Raw genomic sequence first — 16,178 nt, forward strand, 5'->3', positions numbered from 1 at the left:
TGCTCTTTAAAAAGTGGGAATATTTTTATATTGTACAACAGAAACTTCAGCAGTATGCTAGACTTTAGGCTTTGTTGAAGCAGGCTAGGGCTCTGCCTTGCTCATGCACCAGTTTTGTCCTGCTCACCTCTTCATGTTGGCAAAGGCAGTTTCAGACCTCATATGCACATAGTATTGTCATAGGCAGGACTATCTAACAGACCTGATGGAAACATTATCTGGGCTCGCCAATATGGAAACCACAAGTAGTTGTTGTATTCCAGAAATATGCTAGTTCATCTGAGAGAATAAATTTTTAATCTTGCTCAGTTCCAGATAGGTAATCTCACTGGTCAGTGACTAATTGTGTACCAGTGTTAAGTATCAAGATAAATCAGGACAAATACTTCTCTGCAAGTTTTCTAAAATTACTTAGTTGTCCTGATTTTGAACACATGCTTCCCCTGCATTCCACTTCCAAGTATACTAGTCATGGTAGTAGAGAGAGGCTGAAATGTGGTGATGAGTATTTTCTAGCCAGATGTCCCACCATTGGGAGGTGGTTTAACAGGAATCCGGACAACATGGTAGTTTTATAGTAGTAGATATATATCTCAGTAGAACATATTAGAATTTTTAGAATGGATATCCCCACATATGTGACACAAAAATACTAGAGTGTGGGGCTAGAGAATGCAGTGGGTCAGAGGTCATAAAGCAGTGACACTTGTCTGCTACACTCTGGACACCCCTAAGAAGTATTTAAAATATTGGCTGTCACGCTATTGTTGTAGAATATAACCAGCATTTAAGAGGAATGTATAGCTTTAAAATATATTCATCTGAGTTACATCGAATAGGGAAATTGTTTTCCTTCAAAATTGAAGAACGTTGTCTTCATATATGGTCTTGTTTACTGGTCATCTCCATATCTTTAGTTATAGTATTCAGTAGGTATAAATTCCAATGTGATGATTATTCGCAATCATATTCAATGTTTCTAAAGCTTTTAATAACTTATATGAAGTATTCTCATACTACCTGCTGTCTATAAACCATTATCCAAACCTCCTTCACTGTTAATAAAATTGAATGCATATTTTAATTATTTATCAAAATATTTAGGCATACTTAAGACTAATTCACTAATCTTTTCTATGCCAACTAACTTGCCTGTTTGGGCATTTCATTTAAATAACGTCATACAATATATCATCTTTTGTGACTTCTTTCATTTACATTGATGTTTTCAAAGCAAATGTAGCATATATTAGGACTTTCCCTATGGGAGACTAATAGTTCATCTGCTACTTTGAAGTTTGTATGAACTTTTTTGTATGGGCATGTGTTTTCATTTCTCTTGATGTCTGACTAGGAGTGGAATTTCCTGAGTTATATGGTAAGTTCTGCACTTAATTTTTAAAAGCTACAAAATAACTGAAAAAAAAAACATAGTAAAAACATCAACAAAGAACTGCATTTGGTTTTCATGAGAATATGCTTCATTTTTCTAAAAATTTCAGTATTTTCAGGGACAGGTTATCTGGACTAATTCTCCTATTGAAGACAAAAACACTACCCGAACTATTAATAAAAATGTTTTTATGGTGTCAAAAGAGATCTGAAAGACTATGCCAAGCCAAAATCTCAGGGATGCTAAGAACATATAGGTGAAGAGGTATTTAAGGTTCTGGCTACCCTGAGTCATGTACCCATCTCCATACCAACTGTTAAAAAGCCAGGTTCTCCTAGATGCAGATGCAAGGCGAAAACTACCATTTACTTTTAAGTTGATGAGTCTAATGCATTACCCTTCACATAAAACTGGGGCCATGGGAATGATCTACTGTGTTCTCCTATTCATTCCCCATGAATTACACTAAGAGGGAAGGAGTGTAGTGCGGCGCTCACGCTCGTGCTGGCGGCTGCGGAAGAGAGCACTCGATGCTGCGGTGGCGAAGAATCACAAGCCATGGTTACCTTTCTAGAGCTTTATTAGGAGGGAGGAGAGAAACAGACAGAGAGACCGCATGGAGGGGACGTACAGAGAGAGGGAATGGCTGCTTTTTAGGCTGGGGCTCCGTCGCAGGCTGATGATGTAATAAGGACAGAATCCCTACAAAGAGTTCTTTAATGAAAAGAAAGGACAAAGAGAATTTATGTTTGAGAGTTTATAAACCAAGTGTCAGCATTAGATGCGATTTCAGGCTAAAATTTTATAATATAAAAAGTCTAAGAAAGCTCCTGTATCAGAGAAGCAAATGTATTTCCCATTTGAAGAGTGGCACCTTCTCCTGTGTTTCCGAATCTAATAACTTTTCAGAATTATTGAGCATCATAGAAAGATGACCAAGCATGCAGAAATACAAGACAAATCTTACCGTGGTGGTACCAGCTTGTAGACCTACCTATAATCCCATTACTTGAGAGAGAGAGACAGGAAGATCAAAAATTCAAGACTGGCCTGAAGTATGAGACCTTGTCTGAGACAAGAATGTAAGGTGCAGTTGGTAAACAGCTAGAGAGATGCAGACTGTCTCCCAACTTTTTCAGATTACACATATTCTGTTTTAGGGAATAAAAGGCAAATTTGAGAATATCTTCAAGAAATAGGAAATTTAAAAAAAAATGACAGAAAAATTGGAAAGCATTAAATGTTTTTTAGACATTGAGAATGCAAAAACCAAAATAACTCAGTATACATGGTGGTAGTGGATTTCTCATAGCTACAGAGAGAAAGAAGTTCTGGACTGAATGAAGGTATTTTCTGTAATTTAGTATGAAGAGTTAAAGAGAAAGTATTAAGAGGGACAGGGTAGGAAAGAAGTATTGCTAGTGTTTTACTGCAGTGAAACCTATGATCATAAAACTAAGGCCTTAAAATTCAAAGAAGACAAAGCCTGACCACCACCTACTCACTGAGGGAGATGTAACTAGGGTCCTGGAAGGACTGAGGGAGAAATGTGATGGCATGCCTACAGCTGCCCACACACGGGCAGCGTCCCCTCGGCAGTTCAATGGTAGCAGCAGATCACAAGCCTCCATCTGTTGCCACTTTGATTGTTGAGTACTGCGGTTGTTGAACAGCTGAAGGAATACAGCATAGTGGAAAGTAGACTGACCAGCGGGACAAGTAGATTCCAGCCCCAGGTCTGCTCTCCACTAGCACTGTGGAGAGCAAGTGCTGTGGAAGCTGGTGAGAACACCGAAGCTGGCCGGCCTCTCCGTGCCTTGCCTGGCCTTGTTAGTAGATTGCAGCATTCCACTTGTTAGTACCAAAGGCAGGGGAGAACCTTTACTGTTATGCCTTTGGTAATGATAAAGAGGGAAAAAGTCTTTTTATGGTAGCTGGGTCCTCAGAAGCACTCTTCATGCTTGGTGATAAGGAGCAGAGTTGGCTGTCAGACAGAGCTGTATTAGCTTATTATCTACAAAGCTGACACTGCCTCTTAAATTCCTTTCTTGTGGCAGGAACCCATCTGAAATGAAGGCTTGCAGAGCTGAGATGCTACAGCACTTTACTTCCTCATAAGTACCAATAGGCTTAAACCTTCTTTTTTTTGGGGGGGGGAGGTTTCGAGACAGGGTTTTCTGTGTAGCTTTGCACCTTTCCTGGGACTCACTTGGTAGCCCAGGCTGGCCTCGAACTCACAGAGATCTGCCTCCTCAGTGCTGGGATTAAAGGTGTGTGCCACCACTGCCCGGCTATAAACCTTCTTTCATAGAATTAAAAACTATATGTAATTTTAAAGCAGAGTTGTGTCGTTTTGTACTGTATATTTAAAAATGCTATGAGATACATACTTTGTAGTTGCTATTTGTAGAAAACTCAATGATAAACAATTCAATCTACAAAGAATAGCAAGGCCGAATGTGTGTGTGTGTGTGTGTGTGTGTGTGTGTGTGTGTGTGTGTACCTTTGAAGACCAGAGGTTAGTGTCTGTCTTGGTTGCTTCTGTCTTATTTTTTTGAGACAGAGTCTCTTACTGAGCCCATAAGCCCTAGGCATCCTCCTGCCTCTGCTGCCTCAAGGCTAACATTAGAGGCATGAACCACTACACCCAACATTTTCAAGAGAATAATGGAGATGAGTAAGTTGTCAGCTTGTGTAGTAAGCACTTTAGCAACTGAGCCATTTCCCCAGCCCAGAATTACGTACTCTTTAAGATACATGGAAACTGTGGGAAAGTCCTGAGAGATTTAAAGTTAAATGATCAATTTCATGATGAGATTTATGTATAGATGCCCACTGTACTTGTTCTTTTCCTAGAGCTGTGTAGATTTTAAGGGTTCAGTATGTTCCATTTCTTATGTTAACATTTTCACTACTGATGACAGCTTTAGAAATTTGGCGAGTAGAACTTGCTACCATGGATGGTGAGGATAATTGGACAACAGGACCTCTTTTGGCCAAGTATACATAAATGTACATGTAATATAGTTAGACTGTGAGTCTATGGAGCTTAAGGCCACTGGGAGAATAAATGTGGTGTTTGTAACATGCTTATGTTTAATGATTGTATTTTAATGAGTTTCAAGAGTTGTGTATAGAATTCCTAACATATGAGAAGCATTTGTAAAGGCTAGTGTGCCTAGTGTATAATCTTTAGCATGTAAAGATAAGCCATACTGAGTAAGGTGAAATTTCGGAATCATTTGAAGGAACGTAAGGATAAGCTCTCAAATTATAATGTTCTGTGGATACATTATACTTCCAGGAAAAATAGGAATGAAACAAGTATCCATAGTCATTGCAAATCAAGTTTTGTAGGGTACCCAGATCATTGGTATGACATCTGAGTTAATCCCTTACTGGTGACATTTCTGGCCTAGCTCTTTAACTGTGCTTGTTTCTGCTCCAAAAGTGGCAGGTATACTCGGACATTGATCTCTAGTGCTGTTTTTGGTTGTGCTGGAACTTAGCATGGTCAAAACTGTCTGGAGTTGTTAGTAGCTCTGCCTTAAACTGAGTGAGATGCATCAGAAGTTTAAAAATGGAATTAAGCATTCTGAAGGTAAATTGGTAGTCTATTATCTTTAAGCCCTTAGGGCTTTTATTCTTTTAAAAATTAGATCTTATTTTATGATGGCCTTTTCTTAGAAATGAGAAAACTAACCATCTATTATATCTTTACTTCAAAGTAAGAAAAAAAAATCAATGTGGTCCAGGAGAATACTTGATAGACACTCAAGGAAGTTATCTAATAAATCAACTCTAGATTAAAGCAAACTGAAGGGACTGTAGAGAAAAAGCTAGCAAAGGAGAGAGGGGATGTACTCTGACTAACTTTTCCGTACAGATTTTTAATATGTATCAAGTCACTGAGAATGTTGACGTTCATCATACATAGGAAAGACTCACTGTTGATAAGTAAACATTGGTTTGAAGTTTTTATGTTTTCAGAATATGTGAGAAATTCATAGTATAGAAGAGAACAAATTAGCAGTAAATTATTTGGATTCTGGGCTAATTCCTAATGAATAGGATAAATTCTGATAGAAAGGAATGCCAGTAGATAAAATGGCAGACATGACCTGAGCATAAAGATCCTGTCATTTCTCAACATATCATTTTGATAGATTCTTGTTACATTCTTACTAACTTTACTAACCATAGTCTAGCTCTGTCTCTGAACATGAAGTGATTTTAGTATCCTCTAAACACTTTGAAAAGCAAGAGTCCAAACAAGCAAATACTCCTTGTTTCTTAATGTGCAGTGGGAGAGCTCAGTTTGCTCCTGTCTTAGGCTTGTGTTACTTGGAGAATGTAGTATATTTGTAGTCATTTGATAATCATTCAGTGGCTCTTAAATAATGCCGTTTATTCGACCTGTGCTCTCTTAACACATTTTACAAAAAACTCATGGAAAGTTAGTATTCTTTTTGTGTGAATTTTCCAATTGTATTTCAGACGTTAAGAAAGAAAGGCCTTAATGGTTGTGAGAGCCCTGATGCTGACGATTACTTTGAGCACAGTCCACTCTCGGAGGACAGATTCAGCAAACTAAATGAAGATAGTGATTTTATTTTCAAACGAGGCCCTGTAAGTACTTTCACTTTACCTTTACTTTTTATTTGTTGATCCTTTTTGTTAACTTCATATTTAGGCTCTGAACAAGAAGGAACACAGAGGGTGCGACAGCCCAGACCCCGATACTTCCTATGTGCTAACTCCACATACAGAAGAAAAATATAAAAAAATTAATGAGGAATTTGATAATATGATGCGGAATCATAAAATCGCAGTGAGTACTAAAGTATGGTTTGTGCTTTTATCATGTGCATGAAGAAACTGACCACACATCCTACCTCATTTTTAACAGAAGATTGATGGCAAGTCTTAGAGGAAAGAAGGTGTTTATGAACTCTTTGGTTTGACAGAGCTTTGAAATGCCAAAATCTTACAGTACTAAACGTTGAGTGTCTTAAGTGTAGAAATGAAGAGAAAACGTCCTAATTCATGTTCTGCCACTAATTGCCCTTTATATCTTTTCTTAAGCTATCCATATATCCTGAATTAAAATTGTTTGATCTGTGAAGTAAATGAGTTGGCTCACATGATTTTAAACATTGTTTCTAGTTTTAAAATTCCTTGATTTTTAGTATAAAGTACACATACAAGGTGTTCCCATCTTTCCCATTACTTAATATACATATTTAGTCGATCTTTAGAATGCTAAATGTGGGGTTGGGGATTTAGCTCAGTGGTCAAGCGCAAGGCCCTGGGTTCGGTCCTCAGCTCCGGAAAAAAAAAAAAAGAATGCTAAATGTAAGTTAGTTGAGTTTGTTGTAAGATTTCTTTCCTCTAAATCATTTTACTTGCTTTATGCAGTTATCTTCATTTTAGAAGAACTGAGCTGACTGTTGAGCTCTCTGTACCATATCCCAAAGTGCTGAACTGCAGGAACCCTGAGTACTGACTGCTCTTCTCTCATACTCAGTATTACAGAAGAGAGCTAGATTTCTTTTAAGGAAACTCTTAGCCTTAAACTAATCACACAACAAATAGTCACTGTAATTTTTCTGTACACAGTCACCTAATCTTATGAAACAGTCCATTTTGACCGTACTGCACTCATGTGCCTGGACTGAAAATATGGAAAATCTTCTTACTAGACTCTCCAGCGAGAGCAGCTGGAACCCCTGCTGTAGCTGCCCTCTACCTCTCTGTGTGGAGGGAAAGCGGTGTGGAACCAGCTGGCTCCAGTGCTGGGCTTTTGTTTTTCTTGTTCTTTTCCTTTTCATTATCATACTTGAAGCTCTTGCCCTAAAAAATGATACACATCATATGTCATTTCTTCAAAGTAGTTCTGTAGGAAGAATCACATGAAAATAGCTTTAAACAATTTTTTGAGCTAATACTATTATTTTTTAAAACAGAACAGTATCGAATAAAATTTCTCTGATCTCACAGGGACATTGTCCCCACACTCAGACTTTAAGCTGCAAGAATATACTAAAATTACTTCATTGTTTGCTTCTTGACTCCCCACATACAACTTTAAATTATGAAGAAGCTTACTGTTTATCATGGTCAACAAATGTATTAAAATTGGTCTGTGGAGGAAATACCAGAGAAAACTAGGAAATGCACTTTAAGAGAAAGCATATGAAGTATTTTGACTAGAAGATAGCTGTGTCTATGCACACCTTTAATCCCAGCACTCGGGCGGCAGAGGCAGTCAGATCTCTGTGAGTTAAAGGCCAGCCTGGACTACAGAGCGAGATCTAGGAAAGGTACCAAAACTACACAGAGAAACCCTGTCTTGAAAAAAAAAAAAAAAGAAAGAAAGAAAGGAAAGAAAAAAAAATGTAATGTTAAATTGGTTTGCACTGGAGTTCTAATTAATGCTTACTTGATAACTGATAAATTTTGTAATGTCTAAATTCAACAATATTTTAATTTCAGGTTTTAACTTTTAATTTCATCTTTTGAATATTTGAAACATACTGTATAGTTATATTAACATATATGTATCAATATAAAATGAAAATAAAGTTCATGTCAGATATATTCATATTCAAGTGTAATTCTAGAAGAAACAGCTTAACACTGCAAATGAAGAACTTATCCTCGTCCTCTTCTTTGAATAATGAGAGTTAACTAGTTAAAGTTATTTAATGTGGATGGAATGAAACCAATAGTTTTCTCTTCCTTGTTCTTCCTTACAGCCTGGTTTGCCACCTCAGAACTTCTCAATGTCCGTCACAGTTCCCGTGACCAGCCCCAATGCTTTGTCCTACACTAACCCAGGGAGTTCCCTTGTGTCACCGTCTTTGGCAGCCAGCTCAACCTTAGCAGACTCAAGCATGCTGTCTCCACCCCCAGCCACATTACACAGAAATGTGTCCCCTGGCGCTCCGCAGAGACCACCAAGTACTGGCAGTGCAAGTATGTTGTGAAGTGTTCTGTTGGTGCTCTTAAAAAGAGGATGAGAAATGAATTGCTGACAAAAAAAGTTTATTCTCTTTAGTCTTCACTTTATTGTCAGTCCAGGTGTGGTGGCCCATGCCTTTCATCCCAGTATTTGGGAGGCAGAGGCAACCAGAACTCTGTGAGTTTGAGAACAGCTGTGTCTACATAGTGAGTTCCAGGACAGCCAGGGCTATGTAGAGAGACCCCGTCTCAGAAAACAAATCAACAAGCAAACAAAAAGCCCGCATTATTGTTGGGATGAGCAAGAGTCACTGTTCCATGTGGGAGGCCAGCTCCCACCTTTTGAATGGTTCTTATGAGAGAGGGATAAGAAAATATTAGATAGAAAGCCCTAGTTGGTGAGAAGAAAGACAGAAACACAGGATAGCTTCGGGAGGGTCTGGATCAATACCCAACAGCCTTTTCTGTTTATTCAAAAGTGCTTTTTATAACAATGCCAAGGGGCAGGGCAAAAGACCTTCCCCTTCCCAGATCAAAGCATACCACACAGCCAAGTGTAGACACTTTCAAACTCCTGGTAACCACGCCCATGGTCAAATCATCTCCATATGCAGCCCTGCTGGATAAAGTAAGCCCAGATTCTCTGACCCTGAGTAAGTTCTGACTAGATAGCCTCTGTGGGAAAAACATTGTTGGGCCAAGTAGAATAGTATAGAGACTGTGCCAGCTATAACTTTTCTTTATCATGGGGGAGCCACACTGGTGACAGACAGAGAATTTAACTTCAGTGTTGCAAGTGAAGATTGAAAGTTGAATGTGACCCTCATGCTAGAAGTAGAGGAGTGAGCCTGCTCTGTGCATCTCTTCCTACTGAGTTAGTTCAGTAATTCCGCAGCAGTTTGCAGTACATTTGCCATCTTAGTCTGTAGTTTAGTATTACCTTCCCACAGTACTGGATTGAGTAGTGCTCTCTATGAACTGTCTCATTCTCGTCAGTATTTACTAGTTACTATAGATGCACAGGTGGCGGCCTATCAAGAGCTCTGTAGATAAGTTCATGTATGTGTATACTACACATAGACCCCCCCACGGCTCGTTTTATATATATATATATAGTGTGTAACGTATATCAAATTATACATTCATTGGTGGTAAACTTTAGACTGAGCTAGCTTTATATTGATTTGATTTTTAGGAATAGAATGTAGGTTATAGTGGGATGACTGCATTTGTGAAATCAATGCAATTTTTATTCGATCTCTCTTTTCTCTGTAACATTGTTAGGTGGGATGTTGAGCACTACAGACCTCACGGTGCCAAATGGAGCTGGAAATAGTCCAGTGGGTGAGTGGATTCCATCATTTAACTTTGTAGGTGTCTGTTTGAGCTAAGCTACAACTAAGCATTGTCCTGAAATAATTCTGCCTTCTGAGGAATAGTTTACTATCCAGCTTAACAGTTTTCTACAATAGCCCTGCTTCATCCTTTACACACTGACTAAGTTCATTCATTCATTCACTATGTATTTAGTGCTTCCTCTATACCAGCCATTGTTGTTTCCCAAAGACTAAGTTGCTCTAATTTAAGTTGCAACATTTACATCAAGATCTTTTTTAAAAAGAATATTTTAAATTTATTTTTTACAGCATCATACACGTACACACACATATCCACTCGATATATGTATATCACACACACAGAATGTATCTTGATCATATCCTTGCCACATTCCCCTTATTTCCTGACACTCCTCCATGCCCACACACCCTCCTTCTACCTTTACTATCCTCTTCTTTTTTCTTTTCTAAATAATCCATGAGTTCAGTTAGTGCTATCTGCTTACCAGTGGGTGTGAGACCATCCACCAGATTATAGACACCATACCAGCAACTACAACTCCAAAGAAAAAGGACTCCCCCTTTCCCAGTAGTTATTAACTGCCAATACCTCCTCGGCTAGAGGTGGAGTCTCTCCTTACTCCATGGTAGATGTTGAAAGGCTTGATCTTGTGCAGGTAGCCATGGCTTGGAGTTGGTGAGTGTGCTGGCCATGTTCTCTCTAGAAGACAGCAGACAGCAGCATTCCTCCCCATCAGCTGGTCCTTACGTTCTTCCCACCCCTTCTTGCATGGTGTTCCCTGAGCCTTGGGGAGGGTGATAGAGGTGAGGGTTGAGTACTCAGTGGTCACTTATTTTCAGCACTTTGATTAGTTGAGTCTCTGCATTGACTGATAACCACTACAGAAACAGCTTTTCTGGCTAAGATTGAAAGCAGCATTGATCTATGGGCACAAACACATTTAGAAGTCAGTTTGACTGCTGCCTTCAGTGATCATTTCTTAGGGATATGCTTTCTGTAACTTCCGTCACCACTGAAACTAAACTATTGGAAAGTGCTTTATTTTTTTAAAAAAGCATTAAATGTGTTCAGAAATTGGAGTACTAAGACATGTGTGCATATTACTCAAGTTAGAGATCCGAGTGATTCCCTTGAGGATCTGCTTTGGTGGTCATATGTAAAGCATTCACGGTTTGTTGTAGTCACAGTCAAATAGACTTTCACTATGGGGCTGTTCCCAATGTGTGTGGTGGTGGTGGTGATTACATCCAAAGTCTCACACATGCTAAACAAACACTGTTAAGTGGCTCTATTCCCAATATGCTATATGCACAACAGGTCTCACACAGTAGATTAGCTCCACCTAGTTAAAAAACAAAACACAGTTTGGTGCAAATAGTTGGCTACTAAGAGAGACTGTTTATTTCTGGTTCACTTTAGTTAGGGTCCAGTCTTCTGGAGTCTTGGTGATTTAAAGATATGTCATATTGGGGCTGGAGAGATGACTCAGCAGTTAAGAGCACTTGTTGCTTTCTTGGTTCAAACCCTAGCATCCCTGTGGAGGCTCACAACCATAACTCCAGTTCCACAGGCTCCACTGCCTTCTTTTTATGCTGGGTACCAGGCATACATGTAGTCACATACGTACATGTAGGCAAAACACACATACACATAAAATAAATAATTCTGAAATATATTTTAAAGTATATTTAAAGACAGGACTATCTTTCCAGTCCTGACATGTGGTGAAGATAGATTATTTTGCAGATATAACATCAAAATAATGATTTTGATGTTATATCTGCAGTACAGTATATGATATTTTTTAGTGAACTTAAATGGATTAATGACCTGCTATGGAGTCTTAAGAGATCAAATGTACCTGTGGATCCCCATACTCTTTCTCTGATCTGGAATGTCACAAATTGAAGATAACTGTTTCCCAGCTGAGGGCAGAGTGAAGTGGGACCTGAATTTTTTTTTTTTTTTTTTTTAATATAAGGAGATATTTATACACAGTAAAGGATGTAATGTTATCTCAGCTAGGCAAGCACTGGGGTGGGACTTCTTAATCTTGTCCTCATTTTAAATGAGCCTAGACCAGGCTGCCACCTTCCTTTCCCCAAGAGTGATGGTTTATGTTCCGACCGAGAATAAAGTTATTTCCACCAAAAGAGAGGGAGAGGGAGAGGGAGAGGGAGAGGGAAAGAGAGAGAGAGAGAGAGAGAGAGAGAGAGAGAGAGAGAGAGAGAGAGAGAGAGAGAGAGAGAGAGAGATCAACTGTAGAAAATATATGAAGGTCTTGCTATCAGTTATACATTAGGGCTGCTACACTCGTACATGTGTGTTTTCAAGTGTGTTTGGTTTATTTAATGACAACTCAGTTTTACTGTCTGAATCCAGTGTACTGGTTTCATGTACACATACGCTTCCCTCCTGACACCAATAGGGCAGTGTGTTTCAAGTCCACTGGGACTTGAGACTCTTGTATGCTTGTGTTCCATTGGGCCGGGACTCCAGAAGGCTGGCGTCTGTAATACAAAGTGAACAGAGTGAACAGCCCCTCTTAGTAGCTACACTGTTTGCATCATACAAATTGTTTGTAATTCAGCAATACTGATCTATTTGGGACCTGTTGTGCATAATAGCCTGGGAATGCAGGTGTTCAGTAATGTTTGTTTAACATGTATGAAGCCTTAAATTTAACCACTAACGTTGCACACACAAAGTGTGTACCCAACAGCATTTTAGTCAAAGCTAATGTCTTGGTGTGAGTGTGGGGCATACCTGTAACTGCAGTACCCCAAAGGTCATATGGGACAAGAGAATCCTGGGTTCTAGACCAGCCTGATCCACACAGCAAGTTTGTAGTAAAACTGAAATTCAAATTAAAGAGCCAAAAATACATACGACTTTCATTTGCTAATTCCCATCTGCTGCTCCCTTTTATTGGAACTCCCAAATGTCTTCATATGCTTTTGATACCTTGTAAATTAGTCTTGATGAAAAGGTTTGAAAGGTTTCAGTGATTATAAAATGTCTGTGCCTCTAAACCCGGATCCCATTTCTGAGGCTTCGTCTAAAGAAGTAGGCTAGGGGCCGGAGAAGTGGCTTAACAGTGAAGAGCATTGGTTACTTTTGCACGGAACCTAGATTCAGTTCTCTGCACCCACATGGAGGGAACCCAAATTCCAGTAACTCTAGTTCTAGAGGATCTGATACCTTCCTTCTTCTGGCTTCTGAGGGTTTCAGGTACTCATATGGTACACAGACATGCATGAAGACAAAACACTCATTCACATCAAGATAATTGAATCTTTAAAAAGGAAGTAAAGTGTTTATGATGGCTTAGTTGTAGTGAATAATAGGCTGAAATCAGCATAGTCAGCAATGTGAACATTAGGTAAATTTCAAGTGAGTTATTTTTTTAGTTGTGATTTAAACCTGTGCAGAAAATAGAAATATAGAAAAAAAGCGTAAGGACCCCAAACTGATTCTAATAGTTAAGGTGATAAAATAATGTATTTTCCCCTTTCTTTTACTTTTTGAACTTTATGTGACATAATAGTGATGGTATTCCTAAAGTCATAAAATTTTTATTGTAGTAATTTGGTTTTCTGGTCTTTTTCCCTGTGATTTGATTTTTTTTTTTTCTAATCTATCATTATTTTAAACTTAAACTGGCAGCTGTACACACTGTAATTTATATAGCTCTGTCATGGTGACAGTCTGTCTGTTTGTGATTTACTACATGTATTTCATTACCAAGAATATAAATAAATGTGTTACTCAGCTGATACTGTAGCTCAGATATTTTCTTAAGCTTTGACCTATATTGTGAAGTCAAGAATGAAAAAAAATTGATATATCTAGTACCTTCACTTAAAAAAATTGGTGTGTGGGGTTGGAAACAGTGTATGTACGTGTGTGTGTGTTTTGTGCACGTGTCATTTAGGTAGGCGGTATGCACACGGTACAGAGGCTGGAAAGTGGACATCCAGTTTCTTTCTCTGTCACTCTTCCACGTTGTCTGCTTGAGACAGAGTCTCACTGAACCCAGTTTATTGCTTAACTACACTGGCTGGCTAGCAAACTGGGGATCCACGTCTGTTGTCTGTCCAGAGTTTGCTAGCCTTCCCCATGCTGGACTACAGGGAGTGGCCACCTCGTCAGGCTTTCCTGTGCCAGTGCTTGGAGTCTGAACTCGGCTCCCCTCACTTTCCTGTGTGAGTGCTCGGAGTCTGAACTCGGTTCCCCATACTTTCCTGTGTGAATGCGCGGAGTCTGAACTTGGTTCCCCATACTTTCCTGTGTGAATGCGCGGAGTCTGAACTCGGCTCCCCTCACTTTCCTGTGCCAGTGCTCGGAGTCTGAACTCGGCTCCCCTCACTTTCCTGTGCCAGTGGTCGGAGTCTGAACTCGGCTCCCCTCACTTTCCTGTGTGAATGCTCGGAGTCTGAACTTGGTTCCCCATACTTTCCTGTGTGAATGCGCGGAGTCTGAACTCGGCTCCCCTCACTTTCCTGTGCCAGTGCTCGGAGTCTGAACTCGGCTCCCCTCACTTTCCTGTGCCAGTGCTCGGAGTCTGAACTCGGCTCCCCTCACTTTCCTGTGTGAATGCTCGGAGTCTGAACTTGGTTCCCCATACTTTCCTGTGTGAATGCTCGGAGTCTGAACTTGCTTCCCCATACTTTCCTGTGTGAATGCGCGGAGTCTGAACTCAGCTCCCCATACTTTTACCACAGCAGCTTTAATGACCGCTGTCTCCCCAGCTTGCACTTTCATTTTTTAAAAACATGTTGGGAAAGAGAAATACATATTGGACTAGAAATAGAAAGCTCAAGAAAATTCTGGAATTGTTAAGTGTTGAATGAAAGTGGTTTGGGGATTGCATGGTGCTAGTGCAGTGGCGGCTAAAAAGATGGATGGGGAAAGATCCCCCTTTCAAAGGTGAGTGAACTGAGTTTCGTTGGATGGATAGTGTTAGGAGCCTGGTGTGGAAATGGTGGAGGGTGCCATTGGGTCCATGTGTTTAAAACATTGGCTTGAGATGACAGCATTTACCTGAGAAAAGTAGTCCTTGGCAGTTGAGTTTGGACTAAAAATGATGGGAAATGAAGCAGAAATTTGTAACTTACATTGAAGCCTTGTGTGCTTCTATCATCATATTGTGTGAGAAATTCGGAGCCTCTGGCAGAGGAGAAAGGTGCATTTTTAGTGCTGGCCACCGTGGGCGGATTGCAAAGAGGAGTAGTGTTTGGGATGGAGGGCACAGATGATGTGTTTATTAAATATTTCTGATAGGTACATATCATCCATTCGGGGGATTGTCATCCGACTAAGGAAATGTGCCATCGGTTATTTCAAAGTCAGGGTCTTTTTTGTAGTTTAAGAAATGTTAAATCTTCACATAAATGATATTTTTTCATCTTTTACTAGGATTTTTGCGTATGGAGTAATCTGCTAGCATGTCAGTTTTGTTGTTCATCACTGTGAGCTCACTGTGTAGAGTAGACTGGCCTCAAACTCAGGTTCATCCGCCTGCCTCTGGCTCCCAGGTGCTAGAATTAAAAGTGTGTGCCACCACTTCTGGCTTGAATCTTGCTTGAGTTTTCAGAATCCTCTGAAGTTTGCTTGGCAATTGAACTTCAAAAGTGGCTTCATAGTAAAATATGAATGACATAACCATCTACTGTTCAGTGCTAGGTGGGTACTAGTTCTCAGGCCATGGGGTAAACTTGCCATCCACTTGAAGGTGTTGCTTCAGCTGAAAAGATTTATATTTTGAAATATGAGCTGAACTGATATAATGGAACAGCATACCTTCTACCTATATAACATAATTGAGATTAGGCCTGTTAAATTTCTGGAGAAGTGGGTATATGATTTACTCAAGTGTTTTTGTTAAGAGCAATAAATTGCCAGGCAAACTGAAAACATGTTTTAACAATAATCACACTAACTTAAGTTTATTCAGTTAGAAAAGACATTTTCATTCCTGATTTGTAACTTACGGCAAGAGGAGTTATGTAACTGCTTCACAAATCATTCTGAACAGTGTCTCCATAGAACTTAAACAGAAGCTAAGAGGCATGCGTGGATACAGTCTAGGAAATAACAAGCTTGCACTTGAGGTTAGCTTCAGCCTGGCAAGTTGCCAGACACTTACATCATCCTGTAATCACTACCTGCTGCAGTGCCTGATGGAACACTAAGATACCGTGCTTTTAACCCCTTTCACTCCTGTGACTCGATTCTCAGGGGTTACTGTGGCCTCGTATAAAATGCATCATGGATTTCATATAGTAAGCCACAATCGTGCTTCTTGATGATGTATGACTCTAAATTACATATTTGCACCATCTGATGATAATACTGAAATATTAGTGCAAGTCCGTGAAATAGTCTTTCAAATACTGGAGAGTCAGAACACACGTTCTTAGATTATATATTAAAAGAAACCTTATTAACCTTATTGCTCTAC

The 16,178-nt window shown here is 39.5% G+C and overlaps 1 protein-coding gene across 8 annotated transcripts in view; it reads left to right on the top strand.

Moving 5' to 3' along the window:
* Window positions 1–16,178, top strand: part of Mef2a (myocyte enhancer factor 2A) — a 126,792-nt gene that overhangs the window by 83,183 nt on the left and 27,431 nt on the right. For 4 of the 8 annotated variants that reach the window (XM_028872796.2, XM_028872797.2, XM_028872800.2 and 1 more), the window contains 3 exons: window positions 6,087–6,224; window positions 8,152–8,371; window positions 9,641–9,700. In XM_028872796.2, coding sequence (XP_028728629.1) covers window positions 6,087–6,224; window positions 8,152–8,371; window positions 9,641–9,700 — 418 coding nt within the window. Of the gene's footprint in view, window positions 1–5,890; window positions 6,023–6,086; window positions 6,225–8,151; window positions 8,372–9,640; window positions 9,701–16,178 lie in introns of all 8 variants that reach the window. The other 4 variants (XM_028872798.2, XM_028872799.2, XM_028872802.2 and 1 more) reach the window with 1 other exon arrangement.

This window comes from Peromyscus leucopus, chromosome 1, assembly GCF_004664715.2.
Source record: "Peromyscus leucopus breed LL Stock chromosome 1, UCI_PerLeu_2.1, whole genome shotgun sequence".
Taxonomy (NCBI): Eukaryota; Metazoa; Chordata; class Mammalia; order Rodentia; family Cricetidae; genus Peromyscus; species Peromyscus leucopus.